At 46.9% G+C, this 22,825-nt stretch overlaps 1 protein-coding gene across 1 annotated transcript in view; it reads right to left on the bottom strand.

The window, feature by feature from the left end:
* LOC145353751 (rho guanine nucleotide exchange factor 12-like) overlaps positions 1-22,825 on the bottom strand; it is an 85,990-nt gene that overhangs the window by 41,500 nt on the left and 21,665 nt on the right. Inside the window, exons 2-3 of the mRNA XM_080204525.1 lie at positions 11,845-11,955; positions 8,285-8,377 (exon numbers count right to left, since the gene is read on the bottom strand). Coding sequence (XP_080060651.1) covers positions 8,285-8,377; positions 11,845-11,955 — 204 coding nt within the window. The remainder of the gene's footprint in view (positions 1-8,284; positions 8,378-11,844; positions 11,956-22,825) is intronic.

Here is a 22,825-nt window from a genome sequence, read left to right as displayed (position 1 = left end):
GTTTTACTGTCAGGGGATTAACAGAGTAAGTATAGTGGGTTACGGGGAAAGGGCCTCGGTGGAATTGTTGTTGGTGCAGGCTTGATGGGCTGAATGGCCTCCTTCTGCCCTGTAGGAATTCTATGTTTCTGTGATTCAACGAATGCTTACTGTAATGACCTGAGAGTCAGAATGAGGGACCAGGAAGAAAATGAACAGCCAGGGGACAGGTTGGACATGCTTAGTCTACACAGAGGGGCAATAAGAGGGCAGATCAAGTAGACTGGTCCCCCACAGATAAAATAAGAGGACTGTAGGAAATAGGAGGTTACACAATATAGAGGGTCGTAGGGGCTGGAGGAGGTTATAGAGATAGCGAGGGTTGTAGTGACTGGAGATGTTACAGAGATAGGGAGGGTTGTGGAGGCTGGAGGAGGTTACAGAGATCAGGATGGTTGTAGGGGCTGGAGGAGGTTACAGAGATAGGAAGGGGTGTAGGAGCTGGAATTAAATCATTCACCATTTTGCACCAGATGGATTGGATGTGTAGTACGTATGACTAAGGACAAAGTTCTTAAGGGCAGGTCACGTCACAAGTTAAACTTATAAACTGCCTGCAGGATAAGCAGACATCGAGGTTCAAGGAATTTTGAAGGCATCCTTGAAGAAACGTGGCAGGCGCACTACTGACTGGGAGAGAAAGAGCTACCCTGAGACCAATCTCAAGGAATGGCCTCATTCTCTTCGAACAGAAAAGAATACAATGATTAGCATTGCTGCCTCACAGCGCTAAGGACCCAGGTTCAATTCTAGCCTCAGGTCACTGTCTGTGTGGAATTTGCATATTCTCCCTGTGTCTGCATGGGTTTCCTCCGGGTGCTCCAGTTTCCTCCCACTGTCCAAGCAGTTTAGGTGAATTGGTCACAGTAAACGCATGGGGTTATGGAGATGGTGGGGAAGGGCATGACCATGGGTAAGATGCTCTTTCGGAGAATCAGTGCAGACTCAATGGAATGGTTGGCCTCTTTCTGCCCCACAGGGGTTCCATGGTTCTAATAGAGGGAGCATGCAACAAAAAAAAGTTCAAAAATACCAGACAATTCTGCCTTGCCTGAACTGAGCAAAGCAATGCAGCACTGCCATTGGGTTCCATAGGGACGTCCAAATGAGACAGCAGGGACGACACCATGCAAGAAAGGGTCACCTTCACGAAGGAACAGAATGCCACTGCAACCAGATATGGTTCAGGAGAGGGACAAGAGGGGATTGGAAGCAACCACTTGAAGATCAATATGTCAAAGCAGTGGGAAGGATGAGGTCCTGAGAGTTTCAGCACAAGCACCTTCCCACAAAGGGGGAAAAAGGGGTGTGATTCACAAATCTAGGGCCCTTCAGATGTCAAGAAGCCAATGGGTTAGGACAAGGGGAGCTCGTGTCACACACACTCAATATGACTGGAAGCCTTAGGAGGGAGCACAGAAACATACAGGCAAAACTAAAATGTTACTTAGGAAAGTTAGTAAAGAGAAGGCCTGAGAAACATAGACAGGCAAAATCGAAGAAAGTCCAAAAGTGTTTTCTAAAGAAAGAGTACAAGAGGAGTCTAAAGTACAAAGGATAGTCTAATCTATTTAAGAGAGAACAGTTAAATAAGAGTTGACCACACTGCTGTGAATCTGGAGTCAGATGAAGGTCAGAGTAGGTAAGGTCTGTAGATTTCCTTCCCTGAAGGGCATCAGTGAACTGGACGTTTCTTTCGCAACAATGGTTTAATGACCATCATTAGGCTGAATTCAAATTTCACCATTTGCCCTGGGTGGGATGCAAACCTGGAACTCTACATTATTAGTCCAGTCAAGACTGCGAAAAGATATGTTGGCCTTGGAGGGAGTACAGAGAAGGTTCACCAAGCTGATACCGGAGATGAGGGGATTAAATTATGAGGAGAGATTGAGCCTGTACTCCTTGGAGTTTAGAAGACTGAGGGGTGATCTTATAGAGACATATAACATAATGAAGGGGCCAGACAGGGTAGAGGCAGAGAGATTCTTTCCACTTAGAAAGGAAACAAGAACTAGAGGACACAGCCTCAAAATAAGGGGGGGTCAACTTAGAACAGTGTTGAGAAGTAACTTCTTTTCTCAGGGGGTAGTGAATCTCTGGAATTCTCTGCCCATTGACGTGGTGGAGTCTACCTCGTTGAATATGTTTAAGTCACAGGTAGATAGATTTCTGATCAATAAGGGAATTAAGGGTTATGGGGAGCAGGCGGGTAAGTGGAACTGATCCACTTGAGATCAGCCATGATCTTATTGAATGGAGGGGCAGGCTCGAGGGGCTAGATGGCCTACTCCTGCTCCTATGTCTTATGTTCTCATGTTAAGGCACCACTGGCTCCCCTTGCATGGAGGCGGAAGGCATGGACACAGCTCTGAATGAATGCTTCGTGCCCATAATCACAGAACTGGGGGAGGGGAAACGATGCACTGCAAATAAGTGGGAGTCTGAAAAATCTTATACGGGATAAATATAGTGAGGGAGGAACATTGCAAGGTTTTGCATGTTTGAAAGAATCTGAATATCTAGGCACAGATAAATTGTATCCCAGGATTTTCCAAAAGTCACCAGCAACAGTTGCGTTGCCTGAGCACTGCTAAATATTGTTTAAAAAGAGGATTGCCCGAGCAAGCTATTCAGTCCAAACCGGGTATAGGGCTAATTTTTGGAAAATATTCTGAGGTACAGTTGCCTTTTTTTAAATTAATTTCCTGATTTGGACGTGGGTGTCACTGGCTAGGCCAGTGTGTAGTGCCTGTCCCTAATTGCTCCTTGAACTGCTGATGGTGAGCTGCCTTCTGCAATCTCGTAAGAAATCTCACAATACCAGGTTAAAGTCCAACAGGTTTATTTGATAGTAAACCCACAAGCTTTCAGGGTTTGCCCCTTCGTCAGATGAGTGGAGTTTCTGGCCTCTGCAGTTCCTGTTGTGTAGGTACACCCACAGTGCTGTCAGGATGGGAGTTCCAGGATTTTGACCCAGCAATAGGGAAGAAACAGCAATATATTCCCAAGTCAGGATAGTGAGTGACTTGAGAAGAAATTCCAGGTGGTGCTGTTCCCATGGTGAGAATCGAACCCTGATCCCCAGAGAATTACCCTAGCTCTCAGGACTACCAATTCAGCGACAATGCCATTACGTTATTGGGACAGTTCTCCTCGGAGAAGAGAAGGTTGAGAGCAGATCTAACAGAAGTGGTTGACACTGCTCCCTCACAGCGCCAGGGACTCAGGTTCAATTCCAGCCTTGGGTGGCAGGCTGTGTGGAGTTTGCATGTTCTCCCTGTGACTGCGTGGGTTTCCTCCAAATGCTCCAGTTTCCTCCAACATCCCAAAATGTGTAGGTTAAGTGGATTGGCCATGCCACATCGCATCTTAGTCTCTCTTAGTAGGTTAGGTGAATTAGCAGAGTAAATGCACGGGGTTGCGGGGATAGGATGGAGGGCATGGTCTGGGTAAGATGTTCTTTCAGGTAGTCACTGGATACCTGATGGGTTGAATCCCTACAAGGGGATCTATGGTTGTATTCAAAACCACACAGGATAGGGAGTAGGCAGGGAGAAACTGTGTTCCCATGGGTAGGAAGGGTTGAGAATGAGTGGGCACAGATAGAAGGCGCTTGGCAAAAGAAACAATGGAGATATGAGGAGAAACACTTCACACAGTGAGCGATTCGGATCCGAAACGCACTGCCTGAGAGAGTGTGGCTGATTCAATCAAGGTTTTCAAAAGGGATCCAGATCATTGTCTGAAGAGGATAAAATTGCAGGGTTACAGGGAGAGTGTAGGGGAGGGTTGATCTTGCAGCGAGCCAGCGCAGAGACAATGGGCAGAATAGCTGCCTCCTGTGCTACAATTATTCTGGGGTTCCATCAATATTGGTTGTCAGACACTGAAGAGAATTCCTCTGGTTCCTCTCCGGATAGCGGCCCTGGGTGCAGCAAGAGCCTCAGTTTAATAATGGGAAGTGTGAGGTTGCGTAGTTTGGTAGAAAAAATAGAGTCATAGACTATTTTCTAAATGGGGAGAGAATTCAGAAATCAGAAGCTCATAAGAACTTGGGAGTCTTAGTTCAGGATTCCCTTAAGGTTAACTTGCAGGTTGAGTTGGGACTTAGGAAGACAAATGCAATGATAGCATTAACTTCGAGGGGACTAGAATACAAAAGCAGGGATAAACATAGAAGATAGGAGCAGGAGAAGGCTATTTGGCCCTTCGAGCCTGCTCCACCATTTATTATAATCATGGCTGATCATCCAACTCAATACCTAATCCTGCTTTCTCCCATAACCTTTGATCCCATTTGCCCCAAGTGCTATATCCAGTCGCCTCTTGAATGCATTCAATATTTTGGCATCAATTACTTCCCGTGGTAATGAAGTCTAAAGGCTCACCACCCTTTGGTTGAAGAAATGCCTCCTCAATTCCGTCCTAAATGGTCTACCCTGAATCCTAAGAATGTGACCCCACCATCGGGAACATCTTCCCTGCATCTATCCTGTCTAGACCTGTTAGAATTTTATAAGTCTCTCCCTGCATCTATCTAACTTCAGTGAAAACAATCCTAATCTAGTTAATCTCTCCTCATACATCAGTCCTGCCATCTCCAGAATCAGCCTGGTAAACCTTCGCTGCACTCCCTCAAGAGCAAGAACATCCTTCCTCAGAAAAGGGGACCAAAACTGCACACAATACTCTAGGTGTGGCTTCACCAAGACCCTGCATAATTGGAACAACATGTCCCTGTTCCTGTACCTAAAAGCTCTCGCAATGTAGGCTAACATACCATTTGCCTTCTTTACCGCCTGCTACACCTGCATGCTTACCTTCAGTGACAGGTGCACAAGGACACCCAGTCCTGCTGCACACTCCCCTCTCCCAATTTACAGCCATTCAGGTAATAATCTGTCTTTTTGTTTTTGCTTCCAAAATGAATAACCTCACACTTATCCAAATTATACTCATTTGCCACTGATTAGCCCACTCACCCAACCTGTCCAGATCATTGTGGATCTCTGCATCCTCGTCACAGATAATCCTCCCACCCAACTTGGTGTCATCTGCAAACTTTGAGATGCTACACTTCTTTCATCCAAATCATTAATATATATTGTGAATAGCTGCGGTCCTGGCACCGGTCCCTGTGGCACCCAGTTATTGCCTGCCAATTCGAAAAGCACCCTTTAATTCCAACTCTTTGTTTTCTCTCTGCCAATCAGTTTTCCATCACCTTAATACACTCCCTCCAATCCCATACGCTTTAATCTTGCACAATAATCTCTTGTGTGGGACTTTGTCAAACGCTTCCTGAAAGTCCATATATATCACATTGACTGGTTCCCCTTGTCAACTCTACTAGTTATATCTTCAAAGAATTCCAACAGATTTGTCAAGCATGATTTCACTTCATAAATCCATGCTGTCTCTGTCTGATCGTGCAACTGCTTTCTAAATGCTCTGCTATAAAATCCTTGATAATGGATTCAAGAATTTTCCCCACTACCAATGTCAAGCTTCCTAGTCTGTAAGTCCCTGTTTTCTCTCTACCTCCCTTTTTGAACATTGGAGTAACATTCGCTACCCTCCAATCTGTAGGGGTTGTTCCAGAGTCTATACAGAATCCTGGAAGATGGCCACCAATGCATCCACTATTTCTACAGCCACTTCCTGAAGTGCTCTACAATGTAGATTATCAAGCCCTGAGGATTTATCCACCTTCAATCCATTACCTTTTCCAGCACCATTTCTCTAATATTGGTCTTCCTCAATGTGCTGCTGAAGTTTTATAAGCCTCTGGTTAGACCATGTTTGGAATATTGAGAGCAATTTTGGGCCCTGTATGTAAGAAAGGATGTGCTGGCCTTGGAGGGGGTCCAGATGAGGTTCACAAGAATGATCCCAGGAATGAGGAGCATTTGAACATCCTGAGTCTGTACTCGATGGAGTTTAGAAGAATGGAGTTTAAAAGAATGGAGTTTAAAAGAATGGGGGGGGGGGGGGGGGGGGGGGGGGGGGGCGGGAAATCTCACTGAAACGTAAAGAATACTGAGAGGCCGAGATAGAGTCATAGAATTTTACAGCATGGAAACAGACCCTTGGGCCCAACTTGTCCATACTGCCCTTTTTGTTTAAACCCCTAAGCGAGTCCCAATTGCCCACATTTGGCCCAAATCCTTCTACACCCATCTCACCTACGTAACTGTCTAAACACTTTTAAAAGACAAAATTGTACCCGCCTCTATTACTGCTGGCAGCTTGTTCCAGACACTCACTACCCTCTATGTGAAACTTGTCCCTCTGGATACTTTTGTATCTTTCCCCTCTCAGCTTAAACCTATGCCCTCTAGTTTTAGACTCCCCTACCTTTGGGAAAAGATATTGACTATTTAGCTGATCTATGCCCCTCATTATTTTGTAGACCTCTATAAGGTCACCCTTCAGCCTTCTACGCTCCAGAGAAAAAAGTTCCAGTCTATCCAGCATCTCCTTATAATTCAAACCATCAGGTCCCGGTAGCATCCTAGTAAATCTCTTCTGCACTCTTTCTAGTTAAATAATATCCTTTCTATAATAGGGTGACCAGAACTGTACACAGTATTCCAGTGTGGCCTTATCAATGTCTTGTACAACTTCAACAACACGTCCCAACTCCTGTATTCAATGTTCTGACCAATGAAACTAAGTATGCTGAATGCCTTCTTCACCACTTTGTGCACCTGTGACTCCACTTTCAACGAGCTATGAACCTGTACCCCTAGATCTCTTTGTTCTGTAACTCTCCCCAACACCCTACCATTAACTGAGTAAGTCCTGCCCTGGTTCAGTATACCAAAATGCATCATCTTGTGTTTATCTAAATTAAACTCCATCTGCCATTTGTCAACTGGCCCAATTGATCAAGGTCCCGCTGTAATTGGAGATAACTTTAGAACATAGAACAGTACAGCACAGTACAGGCCCTTCAGCACTCGATGTTGTGCCGAGCTATGTCCGAACTCAAGGTCAAGCTATCCCACTCCCTATCATTCTGGCGTACTCCATGTGCCTATCCAATCACCGCCTGAAAATTCCTTCTTTCTTTACTGTCCACAATGCCACCAATCTTGATGTCATCTGCAAACTTACTAACCATGCCTCCTATATTGTCATCCAAATCATCAATATAAATGACAAGTAACAGTGGACCAGCACCGATCCCTGAGACACAAGGTTGTTCACAGGTCTCCAGTTTGAAAAACAACCATCTAAAACCACCCTCTGGCTTCTGTCATCAAGCCAATTTTGTATCCATTTAGCTACCACACCCTGGAACCACTGAGATTTAACCTTATGCAATAACCTACCATGCAGTACCTTGTCAAAGGCCTTGCTAAAGTCCACGTAGACAACATCAACTGCACTGCCTTCATCTACCTTCTTGGTTACCCCTTCGAAAAACTCAATCAAATTTGTGAGACATGATTTTCCACTCTCAAAGCCATGCTGACTGCCCTTAGCCAATCCTAGTGTCTCTAAATGCCTGTAAATCCTGTCTCTCAAAATACCTTCCGATAACTTACCCACGACAGATGTGCGGCTCACTGGCCTGTAGTTCCCAGGCTTTTCACTGCAGCTCTTTTTAAACAAAGGCACAACATTTGCCACCCTCCAATCTTCAGGCACCTCACCTGTGACTATCGATGATTCAAATATCTCTTGTAGGGGACCCACAACTTCCTTTCTGACCTCCCACAATAAAGTGCATGTGGGAAGGCTGCAGTAGGAGAGACGAGAACCTGAGGGCACAGCCGCAGGGTAAAGGGACATCCCTTTAAAACTGAGATGAGAAGTAATGTCTTCAGCCAGAGGGTGGTGAATCAATGGAATTCATTGCCACAGAAGGCTGTGGAGGCCAAGTCATTGACTGTATGCAATAGAGAGATAGATAGGTTCTTGATTGGTAAGGGGATAAAGGTTACAGGGAAATTGGAGAATAGAATTGAGAAACATATCAGCCATGATTGAATGGCAGAGCAGACTCAACAGGCTGAGTGGCCCAATTCTATTACAATATCTTATGGTCTTAATGTCTTATTCAAAGGAGGGCACTGCTCAGAGCTGGCATAGAGGGCAAGGGTATAGATTTGGGGCTGAAGTCTCAGGAGCGGGATTCTGAACAGGAGCTGCTACCCACTAAAAGACACAGCGAACATCTCGGCTCATGGACGGGATCCCCTGATTTCCCCTCCACTTCTCATTAGCAACCTACCGGATCGATGTCATTCTCAAACTCTTCGTCCTCGGCCCCAATGATGAGCATGGCAGGATTGTTGGACCCCTGAGACCTTCCAAACGGCAAGCGCTGAAACAAGAGGAGAAAGAATCAGTATGCAAAGGGGGCACATTTGTTTAGTCAAATGAAGCCAGGCTGAACAATAAAGGGCCCCATGTAGGCTGTTGCCTAAAATAACTTGAGCCGAACACACGTCAGTCAGTCAGACAAGCAAATTTCACTGTTTAACTCATTACACAATACTGAGGCCAGGAAAAAGGGAGGGAAGGGGGGGGAGAAAAAGGGAGGGAAGCGGGGGGGAGAAAAAGGGAGGGAAGCGGGGGGGAGAAAAAGGGAGGGAAGGGGGGGGGGAGAAAAAGGGAGGGAAGGGGGGGGAGAAAAAGGGAGGGAAGGGGGGGGAGAAAAAGGGAGGGAAGGGGGGGGAGAAAAAGGGAGGGAAGGGGGGGGGAGAAAAAGGGAGGGAAGGGGGGGGGAGAAAAAGGGAGGGAAGGGGGGGGGAGAAAAAGGGAGGGAAGGGGGGGGAGAAAAAGGGAGGGAAGGGGGGGGAGAAAAAGGGAGGGAAGGGGGGGGAGAGCGGGAAGGTGCAAGGGGGAAGAATATGAGGGTGGGTGGGTAGGAGGGAGAGCGGCAACGTGGTTGGAAGTGGGAGCGCAGGAGGGTGGGAGGGAAGGAGACCGGGGGAGGGAGAGAGAGGACAGTGGGAGGGAAGGTGAGTGGGGAGGGAGGGTGACATGTTGAAATATGGAAGCCAGACAAGTGGAGGTTTTCAAACATTCCCTGTTGTTATGAAGGATGTATGATTCCACCAACCCTCAGGACTGCCATTCCACCCACCACATCTCTGGCAGCTCCCTGAGACACCTCCTTCCATCATCCTCTCACATCCCCTTGGATCTTCCTTGGCAAAGATTGCCCCACTTCCCTTTCAAAGGTCATGTCGTATTGTTTCAGTTGCCAGATTCTGTGCGTCACAATCCATCTACTCATCCACTCCTGCCCTGTCTCAACAATGAGCTGAAAATCCAGGCCTGAGGCGGGTGCTGGAGTCTGAAATGAAACCTCGAAATACTCAGCAGGTCGGTCAGCGTCCGTGGGGAGAGTAACTGCGTGAATGTTTCTGCTGCATGCTCAAGATCGTGGCTTTGAAAGGAGCAGCCTTTTCGCTTGGCTACAACGACTTTGTCCTTTGAGGAGGATCCAGAAGGTGAACAGAGAGATTTTCAGCAGAGTGAGTGAGGAAAGAAGACCCTGGGAAGGGGATTCCATCCCAGAGGGCCTTGGATGAGCTGGTTGGGAATGTTGCGTTTGAACGCTCAGTGAGCTCATTGTCGAGGGACCAAGGATTTGAGATTAAAACCAAAAATGGCCTTCATCAGGACCTCCCGTTCATAACACCTCTTGCTCCACAGCTGCTGTCTGGCTTGCTGCTATTTCCTGAATTTTCTGTTTTAATCGCAAATCTTTGGTCCTTCGACAATGAGCTCACTGAGCGTTCAAACACAACATTCCCAATCAGCTCATCCAAGGCCCTCTGGGATGGAATCCCCTTCCCAGGGTCTTCCTTCCTCACTCACTCTGCTGAAAATCTCTCTGTTCACCTTCTGGATCCTCCTCAAAGGAGGAAGTCGTTGTAGCCAAGCAAAAAGGCTGCTCCTCTCAATGCCACGATCTTGAGCATGCAGAGGACACATGGGAACAGCACCCATTCACCAGCTCTCCGCCAAGCTACGCCTGAATTGGCATCAAAAGGCCATTCTTCATAACCCTGGAACTATATCCCTGACGGCAGAGTCACTTCATTTATTACTCCCCCTACCCACACCATTTGGTCTTGTCCAAAATGATGGCACACCCTTGACTGACTGCAGTCCCACAGGGGAAAGAAACAGCCAGTATCTGACAGGGTGGCATGTGACTAGGTGGGCAAACCTGCAGCTGGGCAGTGCCCCCCACCTTTCTGGGTGGTGACGGTCAGGGGTCCGGTTGAAGGAGCCTTCGCGGTCCTGCGGAGCATCTTGTGGATAGTGCACCAGGCTGCCACTTGGAGTCAGCAGTGGTAGAGGGAGTGGATGTCTAAGGGGGTGGATGGGGCACCGATCAAGCGGAGCTGTTTTGTCCTGGACAATGTCAAGCTTCTGAAGCTGGGCAACTTGCAGCCTGGGGACCACAAGAATGGGTTGTGAGTGTAGCCCCCGAGACAGTCTGTTGACCATGCGCAGGATTGCCACATTCCACTGATCTCTGTCACGTCAATTTTTTTCCTATGGGTTAGATTGGAGCGATTTGCAGGTAAAGCGAGGGCAAGTGGAATGAGGTGTGTGCTGATTGCTATGGACTGTGAAAGCCATGCGCTCCCCCTGTGTCCGAACTCTAAACATTTCTATTGTTTTCACCTTTTGAAGTTGGTCGCCGTTCTCATAGAAATCCTACAGTGCAGACAGAGGCCGTTTGACCCATCAAGTGTGCACCGGCCACAATCCCATCCAGGCCCTATCTCCATATCCCTACATATTTATCTGCTAATTTCTCTAACCTACACATCTCAGGACACTAAGGGGCAATTTAAGCATGGCCAATCAACCTAACCCGCACATCTTTGGACTGTGGGAGGAAACCAGAGCACCTGGAGGAAACCCATGCAGACACGGGGAGAACATGCAAACTCCACACAGAGAGTGACCCGAGCCAGGAATCAAACCCAGGTCCCTGGAGCTGTGAAGCAGCAGTGCTAACCACTGTGCTACCATGCCGCCCATTCTGTAAATATTTGAACAATTAAGCTTTTTCTGCAACTCATTATGAAATATTCAGTGTGTTTTAAATGTATTTAATCTTATTTGTGGGATCACATTTAGTGAACAAGCCCGATTTCAATCTTCGCGGCCCACAAAGGAGGACCACTCATGCAGCCCACTCACCAACCTAGGCTGCCCATCCCTGTTTTTGAGTGTTACTAGAGACACAGTCATCCAAGACAGTGAGTGCAGCCATTTGGGACTCCAAATGCAAAGGGAAGACCTACTTGCCCAAGAGAGACAGCACAACGAAAGTTCACCAGATTGGTTCCTGGGGCGAGGGATGATCCTGTAAGGGGAGGTTTGAGTAGACTAAGCCCTAGAAGATTGAGAGGTGATCTAACTGAAATGTAAAATTCTTAGCAGCCTTAACAGAGTCGTTGCTGACAACGTACTTCTTGCTGGCTGCACAGTTTAGAGTCTGGGGTCACAGCCCCGGGATAAGGAGTCAAATTGTTCCTGACCGAGATAAGGAGAAACTTTCTTCACTCATAAGGCTGTGAGTCTTTGCAGTCTTCCATCAAGGAGGGCAGTCATGGAGAACACAGAGAAAGAGAGTCTCGGGCACTTGAGGGAACTGTATGGTGCGGTGAGGGGTAGGAAGGTGCTGTCAAGGTAAGTCAGCTATAATCTTGGCAAAGGGCAAAGCAGATTGCAAAGGGCTGAAGGGCCTACTCCAGCCTCAGTTCTTCATGACCACTCTCGTGACCTCTGACCTGTCGGCAGGGTCTCGGTACTCACCACATCGTGGCCGTCATCCAGGTCCATGGTTGCAGATGGCCGCTGGGCGCCCCTGAGCGAGGGGTCTGTGCCGGTTCTCCCGCGCTGTGCACTCGACTCTGGGTGACGAGCCTGCAGAAGAGAGAGATCAAAAGAGCCGTGAGACACAGATGAACCACTTCCTGCGCCTGTGTTGAAGACGACGCAGAACACTGACAATGTGAGTCAAAGGAAGTGGCTGCTTCCATCCCAGTTTAGACTACTGGAGAGCACCAATGCTGCCTGCCTGTGAAAGCCCGGGCCCCCCCTATTCAAACATCCAACAAGGCACAACCACATGACAGTTCACCCTGTGCATTCAACCAAGCCGTGAGAAAGACCGAGACTCTCAATTATTGATGCGATCCCTGCAGATATAGGTCTGTGTGAAACTTCAGATGAATGCAGATTCATCAGAGGACGTGGGCGTAACTTGAATTTGGAAAGGTTTAGTGTTGCATTAAACAGCCCTGCATATCCTCACAAGGTACAGCAGGAGCAGCAGTGCACTGATCAGTATCAACAAGCAGGTTTACACATGGCTATGACTGCACAGACTGTAGGATGAGAAAATGTTCTTCACGAATGTACACACTGAACAGTATCGTCCAGAACCTCTCACACAGAACTAGCAACATCCTCCAGTATCTCATACACACTACTAGCAACATCTTCCAGTATCTCACATGCGCGCACACACACATACATACACACTGACCAACATTATCACACTGACCTGTGTATTCAGTGTAAGGATTTAACACAGAATCCCTGTGTAGTATAAGGGTTTAAAACACAGTATCTATGTATATTCAGTGCCAGGGTTTAATACACAGCATTCCTGTGTATTTAGTGTAAGGGGTTTAACACAGTATCTGAGTTTTCAGTATAAGGGTTTAACACACAGTATTTAAGTTTGCAGATGACACCAAGATTGGTGGCATGGTGGACAGTGAAGAAAGTTTCTCCAATTGCAACAGGATCTTGATCAATTGGGCCAGTAGGCTGACAAATGGCAGATGGAGTTTAATTTAGATAAATGCAAAGTGATGCATTTTGGTAGACTGAACAAGGGCAGGACTTACTCAGTTAATGGTAGGACACTGTGGAGAGTTACAGAACAAGTTCATAGCTCCTTGAAAGAGGAGACACAGGTGCACAGAGTGGTGAAGAAGGCATTCGGCATGCTTGGTTTCATCGGTCAGAACATTGAATACAGGAGTTGGAATGTCTTGTTGAAGTTGTACAAGACATTGGTAAGGTCACACTTTGAACACTGTACAGTTTTGGTTACCCTACTGTAGAAAGAATATTATTAAACCAAAGAGTGCAGAAAAGATTTAATAGGATGCAACCGGGACGTGATGGATTCAGTTATAAGGAGAGACTGGATAGACTGGAACTTTTTTCTCTGGAGTAGCCCTTCTGGAGGTCTATAAAATACTGAGGGGCACAGGTCAGCTAGATAATCAATATCTTTTCCCAACGGTAGGGAATCTAAAACTAGAGGGCATAGGTTTATGGTGAGAAGGGAGAGATACAAAAGTGTCCAGAGGGGCAATTTTTTTCAGGGAGTGGTGAGTGTCTGGAACAAGCTGCCAGAGGTAGTAGTAGAGATGGGTACAATTGTATCTTTTAAAAAGCATTTAGTTACGTGGATAAGATGGGTATAGAGGGATATGGGCCAAATATGGGCAATTGGGACTAGTTTAGGGATTTAAAACAAAAAGCATCATGGACAAGTTGGGCCGACGGGCCTGTTTCTATGCTGTAAACCTCTATGATCTTATGACCCTATCCCTGTGTATTCAGTGTAAGGGTTTAATACACAGTATTCCTGTGTATTCAGTGTAAGGGTTTAATACACAGTATTCCTGTGTATTCAGTGTAAGGGTTTAATACACAGTATTCCTGTGTATTCAGTGTAAGGGTTTAATACACAGTATTCCTGTGTATTCAGTGTAAGGGTTTAATACACAGTATTCCTGTGTATTCAGTGTAAGGGCTTAATACACAGTATTCCTGTGTATTCAGTGTAAGGGTTTAATACACAGTATTCCTGTGTATTCAGTGTAAGGGTTTAATACACAGTATTCCTGTGTATTCAGTGTAAGGGTTTAATACACAGTATTCCTGTGTATTCAGTGTAAGGGTTTAATACACAGTATTGCTGTGCATTAAATGTAAGGGTTTAATACACAGTATCCCTGTGTATTAAATGTAAGGGTTTAATACACAGTATCCCTGTGTATTCAGTGTAAGGGTTTAATACACAGTATATGTGTGTACAGTGTCAATATTTACAGAACAGTATCCCCATGAGTGAGGGATGGGTTTACTGAAAAGCGTCCTGGTATGTTCACAGTAGGTTTCACTGGACTTTCTGAATGCAGGGTAGGGTTAATACAAAGCAAACCTTCCTCTAAGACCCCGTATCTATCTAGGTCTGTATACAATTTCAAGGATAAACATGCAGCTATGGACCTGGCTGTGGGACAAGTCCCTTTACACGTAGTGAACACACAATACCAACTGGCCAATACCAACTGGCAGAGTGTGTGGGTCACAGGATCATCTTGGACTGGTAAAGTGAGTATCAGGCTGGACTCAGGTCACTTTGCCAGGGGATTGTGGTGGAAGGAAAGGGGGTGGGGGGTGGGGGTATTTTCTTGACCTTAGTGGACAAGCTGTGGAACAAATCTAAGTCAATCTTTGGCGGGTTAAAACCCCTTTAGCTGGAGCTGTGAATCATGCCTGGAAAATTCAGCCCAGAGTTGCCTATATTTCGTTTTTGTTTGTCAGGGATTAAAGATTAATCTCTATGCTGCTGCACTGAACAACACCTGGCACATTGGGGGGTACAAATTAATGGTTCTTATCTTCATTTTTGGTAGAACATTGCCAGAGTTCTAAGTGCGAGACAGTGAGAGGAGTTCACAGAAGTGAGGTTTATATTCTCTGGAATGTGACAACCTGTATTTCCATCGTGCTTTAACTTAGTAAAATAGCTCGAGCAGAGGGTAGCAGACACATCTGACACAAAATCACTGCACACATCTGGTCAGAAGTTCAAGGAAAGAGGGACAAACAGAGAAGAAAGTGAGTTGACAAGGTTCAGGGACGAAATTCCAGAGCTGAGGAGTTTGGCAGTCAAAGGCCCAGCTCCGAGAAAATTCAGAGTCCTTTGCCCACCCAGGAAGGCACGGTCAGGATTCAGCCCAGAATTTATCACGTGACTCTTGCATCCACACAGCGGCTGAAGAAATATCTCCTGATCTCTATCCTAAACGGTCTACCCTGTATCCTCAGACAGTGACTCCTGGTTCTGGACACCCCCACCATTGGGAACATCTTACCTGCATCTCCCTGTCCAGTGCTGTTAGAACTTTATACGTTTCTATAAGAATTCCCCCTCATTCTTCTGAATTCCAGTAAATACAATCCTAATCAATTCAATCTCTCCTCATACGTCAGTCCTGCCATCCCAGGAATGTCTGGTAAAACGTTCTCTGCACTCTCTCTAGAACAAGAAAATCTTTCCTTAGATAAGGAGACCAAAACATAATATTCCCGGTGTGGCCTCACCAAGGCCCTATAGAAGTGCAGCAAGACATCCCCGCTTGTGTACTCGAATCCTCTTGCTGTGAAGGCCAACAAACCATTTGCCTTTACTGCCTGCTGCACTTGCGTGCTTACCTTCAGTGACTTGTGTCCGAGGACGTGCAAGTCATGTTGCACATTTCCTCCTAATTTATAGCCAGTCAGTTAGTAATCTGCCTTCCCATTTTTGCCACCATAGTGGATAACCTCACATTTATCCAAATTATCCTGCATCTGCCATCATGCCCACTTACTCAACTTGTCCAAATCACGCTGAAGCATCTTTGCATCCTCCTCACAGCTCACTCCCCAACCAGTGTTGTGTCATCTGCAAATTTGGAGATTTTACATTGTGTTCCCTCATCTAAATCACTAATGTTTATCGTGAATAGCTGGGGTTCCAGTGCTGATCCCCGCAGCACCCCACTAGTTACTGCCTGCCATTTGGAAAAAGACCTATTTATGGCTCCTCTTTGTTTCCTGTCTGCCAATCAGTTTTCTATCCATCTCAATACACTTCCCCCAATCCCCTGCGCTTTAATTTTATACACTTGCATCTTGTGTGGGGACTTTGTTGAAAGCCTTCCGAAAACCCGCATAAGCCACATCCACTGGCTTCCCCTCATCAACTCTACTGGTCATAATCCATGCTGTTTCTGTCCAATTCTGCCACTGTTTTCCAAGTGCTTTGCTACAAAATCTTTGATCAAGGATTTCATAATTTTCCTCACTAACGATGCCAGGATGACTGGTCTATAATTCCCTGTTCTCTCTCAAGCTTCCTTTTTAGGAAATAGTAGGGTGACATTAGTTGCCCTCCAATCTGCAGGGACTATTCCAGAGTCAGTGAATCTTGGAAGGTGACCGTCAATGCATCCACTAATTCTCAGGCCACTTCCTTAAGTATTCCAGGATGTAGATTATCAGGTAGTGGGTACTTGGCCTTCAATCCCATCAGTTTCTCCCAACATCTTTTCTCTACTCATTCTGCTCTCCTTCAGTTCCTCCCTCTCACAAACCCTGTGCTCCCCAATATTTCTGGCATCTTATTTGTGTCCTCCTCTGTGAAGGCAGAACCAAAGTATGTATTCAGTTGCTTGGTCATTTTTTCCTTCCCAATTATATATTCCCTGCTTCTGACTGCAAAGGGACTTGCATTTCATAGACTCATAGAAATCTTACAGTGCAGAAGGAGGCCATCGAGCCAGCACCAACAACAATCCCACCCAGGCAGGCCCTATCCCCAGAACCCCATGTATCTACCCTGCTAGACCCCTGACCTTTGCATTTTAACCTAACCCGCACATCTTTTGAGTGCGGGAAGAAATGTTTTCACCAATGTTTTTACCAATGTTTTTCTCCTCATATACCTACAAAAACTTTTACAGCCAGTTTTTATGTTCCCGCAAGCTTTCTCTCATGTTTTTTCCCCTTCTTCAGCAGTCCCTTGGTCCTCCTTTGCTGAATTCTAAATTGCTTACAATCCTCAGGTCTGCTGTTTTTTGGCCAATTTTACTTTTGCGTCAGACAGAAATAAGCTATAGTTGCAGTTCACCCAAGCGCTCCTTTGAATACTTGCCATGGTCTGTCCAGTAATGTTTCCCTATCTATCATAGCCAACTCGTGCCTCATACCATCATAAACCTGCAGGACACTAGTCTCAGAGTCAAATACGTCAATCTCCATCTTGATGAAGAATTCTATCATGTTATGGTCGCTCATTCCCAAGGGATCTCGCACAACTCAACTGCCAATTATTCCTTTCTTATTACACAATACCCAGTCTAGAATGGCCTGCTCTCGAGTTGGCTCTTCAGTGTATTGGTCCAAGATATTATCCCACATACACTCCAGGAATTTTTCCTCTAAAGTATTGCGCCTCATTTATTTATCCAATTTGTATGCAGCTTAAGATCACCTAGAATTACAGATGTTTCTTTATCACATGCACCTCTAATTTCCTGGTCAATATCATTTCCAACATAAGAAATAGAAGCAGGAGTAGGCCATCTAGCCCTTCAAGCCTACCCCGCCATTCAATAAGATCGTGGCTGATCTGTCGTGGCTCAGTTCCACTTTCCCACCCTCTCCCCATAACCCTTAATCCCCTTGCCTATCAAAAACCTATCCACCCGCATCTTAAATATATTTAGCGAGGCAGCCTCCACCACTTCAACGGGCAGAGAATTCCAGAGATTCACCACCCTTTGAGTGAAGAAGTTCCTCCTCAACTCCGTTCTAAACTGCCCCCCCCTTATCTTGAGGCTGTGCCCTCTAGTCCTACTGTCCTTTCTGAGCGGGGAGAGCCTCTCCACCTCTATCCTATCCATCGCATTCATCATCTTATATGTCTCAATGAGATCTCCCCTCATTCTTCTAAATTCTAACGAGTACAAGCCTAGTTTATTCAGCCTCTCCTCATAGTTCAACCCCCTCAACTCCGGTATCAGCCTAGTAAACCTCCTCTGCACTCCCTCCAAGGCCAAAATATCCTTGCGTAAGTGCGGCGCCCAAAACTGCACACAGTACTCCAGCTGCAGCCTCACCAGTGCCCTGTACCGTTGCAGCAAGACCTCCCTACTTTTATATTCAATCCCCCTCGCTATGAAGGCCAGCATCCCATTCACCTTCCTGCAGTTTGGGTGTTTATATACAAACTCTAATAATGTTCTTTGGTGTTTCTTAGCTCTACCCTTATAGATTCCACATTGTTCAAGTTAACACCCTCCCTTAACATGGATAATTTCCTCTTTAACCAGTAATGTAACTCCAATGCCTTTCCCATTTTGACTGTCCTTCCCAAATACGGAATACTCCTAGATGCTGCATCTACCTGTACTTTGCTCCAGTGTTATGCAATGAGAGATGTGTCCCCACCAGTACTGTATCCCAGTGTTACACAGTGACAGACCTTTCCCCACCAGTACTGTACCCCAATGTTATACAGTGACAGACCCATCCCCACTAGTACTGTACCCCAGTGTTACACAGAGACAGACCCATTCCTGCCAGTACTGTACTCCAGTGTTACACTTTGACAGACTTGTCCCCACCTATTACTGTAGCCCAATGTTACAGTGACAGACCTGTCCCAAAGGGGAGCAGGAGTGGGGATGGAACAGGAGGGAGGGTGGAGTGGGACAGGGGTGGAACGGGACGGGGGTGGAGCAGGAGGGGGAAGAAGCTGAGGCTGAAGGGGGGGGAGGGGGGCTGGGGGTGGGCTGGCAGAAAGAGATAGAGGATAAATAGAGAGATAAAGTGACAGAAATAAGGAGGGAGGAGAGAGATATGTGTTACATGTTAATACTGAAAGTGGGAGAAAGGCAGAGGTACTTTCACTGAGAGAAAACCCCAGACGAAAAGGCAGTCACTGGGAGGTTCTCTCTCTCTCACACATCAAGCTGATATTTCTTGCACAGAATCAATTTTGGAAGAAAGCTGCCCATTTCCTGCCTGGCTGGGCACGGCAGGCAGAGGGGTTGGCATGATGGCCACAGCGCGGGCCAGCAAGATATATACAGGCCCAGGGCTGTCAGCAGGCAGGCAAGGCAGCAAGCACACAAACAGCTGCTGCCACCCCGAGGAGGGGGAGGAAGAGAGAGAGAGAGAGAGAGAGAGAGAGAGACAGAGAGAGAGAGAAGGGTGGTAGTGGTGGCGAGGCAATGCCTGGCCATGCCAATGCAGGCTGGTGAAAGGGTTTTCAATATCCCTACAGCTCACTGAGTCCTGAACATCCTGAATTTCCCAATAACAAAATACGTTGATTTAAATACTGCCATACTGCCTTTATCACCTCAGGATGTACCAAAAATCCATCATAGCCGTCTAACACCTACACCTTCACCAAAAGCCCCAAACAAGAATTCCCCATCCCCCTATCCTGAGAACACTGCAGCAAATGACTCCTCCCTACTTCCAAAAGCCTGTCCATTATCTATAAGGCACACAAGAGTGTGATGGAATGCACTCCCCTTGCCTGGATAAGTGCAGCTCTGATAAACTAGAAGCAGGAGTAGGCCATTCAGCCCTTCGCGTCTACTCCACCATTCATTTTGATTATGACTGTTCATTGAATTCAATATCCTGATCCCCTTCCCCCCATATCCCTTGATCCCTTTTGTCCAATAGCTATATCTAATTTCTCCTTGAACTCAGATAACATTTTGGCCTCAACTACTTTCTGTGGTAGTGAATTCCACACATTCACCACCTCCTGGGGAAAGAAATTTCTCCTCACCTCAAAACTCAAGAAGCTCAACACCGTCCAGGACAAAGCAGCCCCGCTTGATTGCTATCCTATCCACCACCCTCAACTTTCACAATATGCACCACTGACACACAGTATGTCCTCTCTACAAAATGCACCGCAGCAACTTATCAAGGGTCCTTAGGCAGCACCTCTTAAACCCACCACCGCTACCATCTAAAAGGACAAGTGCAGCAGGTACCTGGGAACACCATCATCTGGAGGTCCTCCTCCAAGCTGATCACCATCCTGACTCGGAAATATATCGGTCGTTCCTTCACTGTCGCTGGGTCAAAAATTCTGGAACTCCCTCCCTAACAGCTCTATGGGCGTATCTACACCTGAAAGACTGCAGCAGTTCAAGAAGGGGGCTCACCACCACCTTCTCAAGGGGCAGTTAGGGATGGGCAATAACTGCTGGTGTAACCAGCAATGCTCATAACTCACAAGTTAATCAATGGCAGTTCCTTCAGAATTGCAGGCTCTCACCCACATCATTCCCTACTCACGTCACCCTCCCATGCTGACCCACACTGGCATCCAGTCTGTCACCCTCCCCCCAACAACTCACTCCAATTTCACACTCTCATTCCTATATTTCTATGCATGTAGCTGTTGGGGCTAAAGGGATCAAGGGATGGGGGAGGGGGGGGTGCACAGAAATCAGGATACTGAATTTGATGATCAACCATGATCAAAATGAATGGCAGTGCAGGCTCAAAGAGCTGAATGGCCTCCTCTTGCTTCTAGTTTCTATGGGGGGAGAACAGGGCAGCAGATTATCAGGGATTAGGTAGAAATGTGGGGTTGAGGTTACAATCAGATCAGCCATGATCTTATTGAATGGCAGAACAGACTTGAGGGGCCTAGTGGCCTATTCCTGCTCCTAGTTTGGACGTATGTACATTCGTACATTGAACTGACAGGCCAGGAAGAGGGTGGAGGCGGGGGGTTTTAAATATTACATGCATAAAGCATTGCGGCACTTCCTCAGTCCTGACACTGAGAGAACACGAATCACTTTCTCCCCTGCAGTTAAATAAGGAAACTGCTGGAAATTTGGGCTCCAAAGATGTGCGGGCTAGGTGGATTGGCCATGATAAGTTGCCTCTTAGTGTCGAGGGATTGGGAGGTAAATATGTCGGGTTATGGGGATAGGGCCTGGTGGGATTGTTACTGGTGCAGATTCGATGAATCAAACGGCCTCCTTCTGCACTGTAGACTCTAAACAATCTGGGGGCTGGGGTGGAATCTCGGTGCCCCAACCCCCGCCACCCTCCAAGACACTGGCGATGGAACTCGGAGAATCCCTATGTGGGATCCCCACAGTGCAAAAGGAAGCTATTCGGCCCACCGAGTCTGTACTGACCACAATCTGCCCAGGCCCCATCCCACACCCGATCACCGTAACCTGTTTTCCATGGCTAATTCATCAAACTCAATTTGTTGCACACCAAGAGGTAACTTAGCACGGCTAATCCACCTAATCTGTGCATCTTTTTTCTATGGGCGGAAACTGGACGAAACCCACACAGACAAGGGGAGAATGTGCAAATTCCGCACAGACAGTGACCCAAGGCCAGAATCAAACCCGGGACCCTGGCGCCGTGAGGCAGCAGTGCTAACCATTGTGTCACCGTGCCGCCTGAGGCCCAGCATCAATGTGATGACACAAGCAAGTTGGTACAACTGCAGTAGGCAGTTAACCAGAATGGCACCAGGGCCGAAGTAGTTAAATTGGTGGTGCAGACAGGTTTCCATGTTCTTTCAGTCTACAAGATTAAGGGATGATCCAACTGAGATGCATAAGACCATTAAAGGATTTGACAGAGAAGTGAGCGAGGAATCATTTCCTCCGGCAGGTTTAAATACAAGATCAGGCTGCTTCCTGCGAAAGAGCAGTGGAAATCTCAAACTTTCCACACCACCCTTACCTATAAAAAAGTGCCGATGAGGCTGAGGTGCGAGTTGGAAATGTCAGAAGTGAGACTGGTAGCTTTTTTGAGGGGAGGTAATGGTGTTCAGGACAAGCAAACTAAGGAGGGTAAATGAAGTGAAGATACAGATCAGCCATGGTCTAGCTGAATGGCAAAGCATTAGATGGGCTGAATGGCCTCCTCCTATTCTGTCATTAAGCTAGATCGTGTGTGACAGCCGCGAGGGAGTGAATGGGCCTCCTGTTGTTCCTCTGAAACCAACTTGAGGGGCTGAATGGCCTGTTTGTCTATAACTGGCTTGAGGAAGTGAATGGCTTCCTCCTGTTCCTATGAATTGGTTTGAAGGGGCTAAATGGGGCTGCTCATGTTCCAATGTGACAGGGTCAAAGGCTGAATGGCCTCCTCCTGTTCCTGTATAACAGGTTTGTGAGGCTGACTGGCCTCTGACTGTCATTGCGCAATCAGCTTGAGGGGCTAAATGGCCTCCTTCTGTTCCTGTGCAGCAGGCTCAAGGGGCTGAATGGCCTCCGTCACACTCTAAGTTGACAGAGCTAGCTGCCCGTAGTAACGGGGGCTCAGGAATTGAGAACGGTCTTGCAAGGTGACAACAGGAAGTGAGCTTTTTGCAGACAGGAAGTATAAACACAGCAGAGTATTTTTTCTGATATATTCCAGATGCAGCAACGTATAGGGTTTTATTCAAAGAGAACTGGGCGAGGTGCGAGGCAGCATTTAGCTGAAGGGTGGTTTTGGCACAAGCTCGTAACCACAAGGCGCACATGAGAACCACAGGTAAATGAGGCCCACAGTCAACTGGCTGCAAGTTGTACTCAATCACCTTTGTAATATCCTCCCACTCCACCACAGGAGCTGCAGGAAGTCAAATCTACAGGAAGCCATGTTGTGTTGTTCGTCGAACTTACTTCAGCAGCATCTCCCAGCCCCAAGACCAGAGCAACACCTCTAAAGCCCCACCATACTGACCACGACAAATGATGAGCACCACTGGGTTCACACCTTAAAGCTTACACCCTCTTCACCGCACCAACTGCAGTGATTCCAGGAGAAGAGGGGTAGCAGAGGGTAGCATAGTGGCTGACACTGCTGCCACACAGCACCAGGGACTCAGGTTCACAGGATTCCTGCAATGCAGGAGGCGGCCATTCAGAGCATCAGGTCT

Source organism: Carcharhinus amblyrhynchos, chromosome 16 (assembly GCF_965287045.1).
Source record: "Carcharhinus amblyrhynchos chromosome 16, sCarAmb.v2.hapA, whole genome shotgun sequence".
Taxonomy (NCBI): Eukaryota; Metazoa; Chordata; class Chondrichthyes; order Carcharhiniformes; family Carcharhinidae; genus Carcharhinus; species Carcharhinus amblyrhynchos.
The sequence above is the reverse complement of the archived record's forward strand: the minus strand, read 5'-3'. Positions and strand labels throughout refer to the sequence as shown.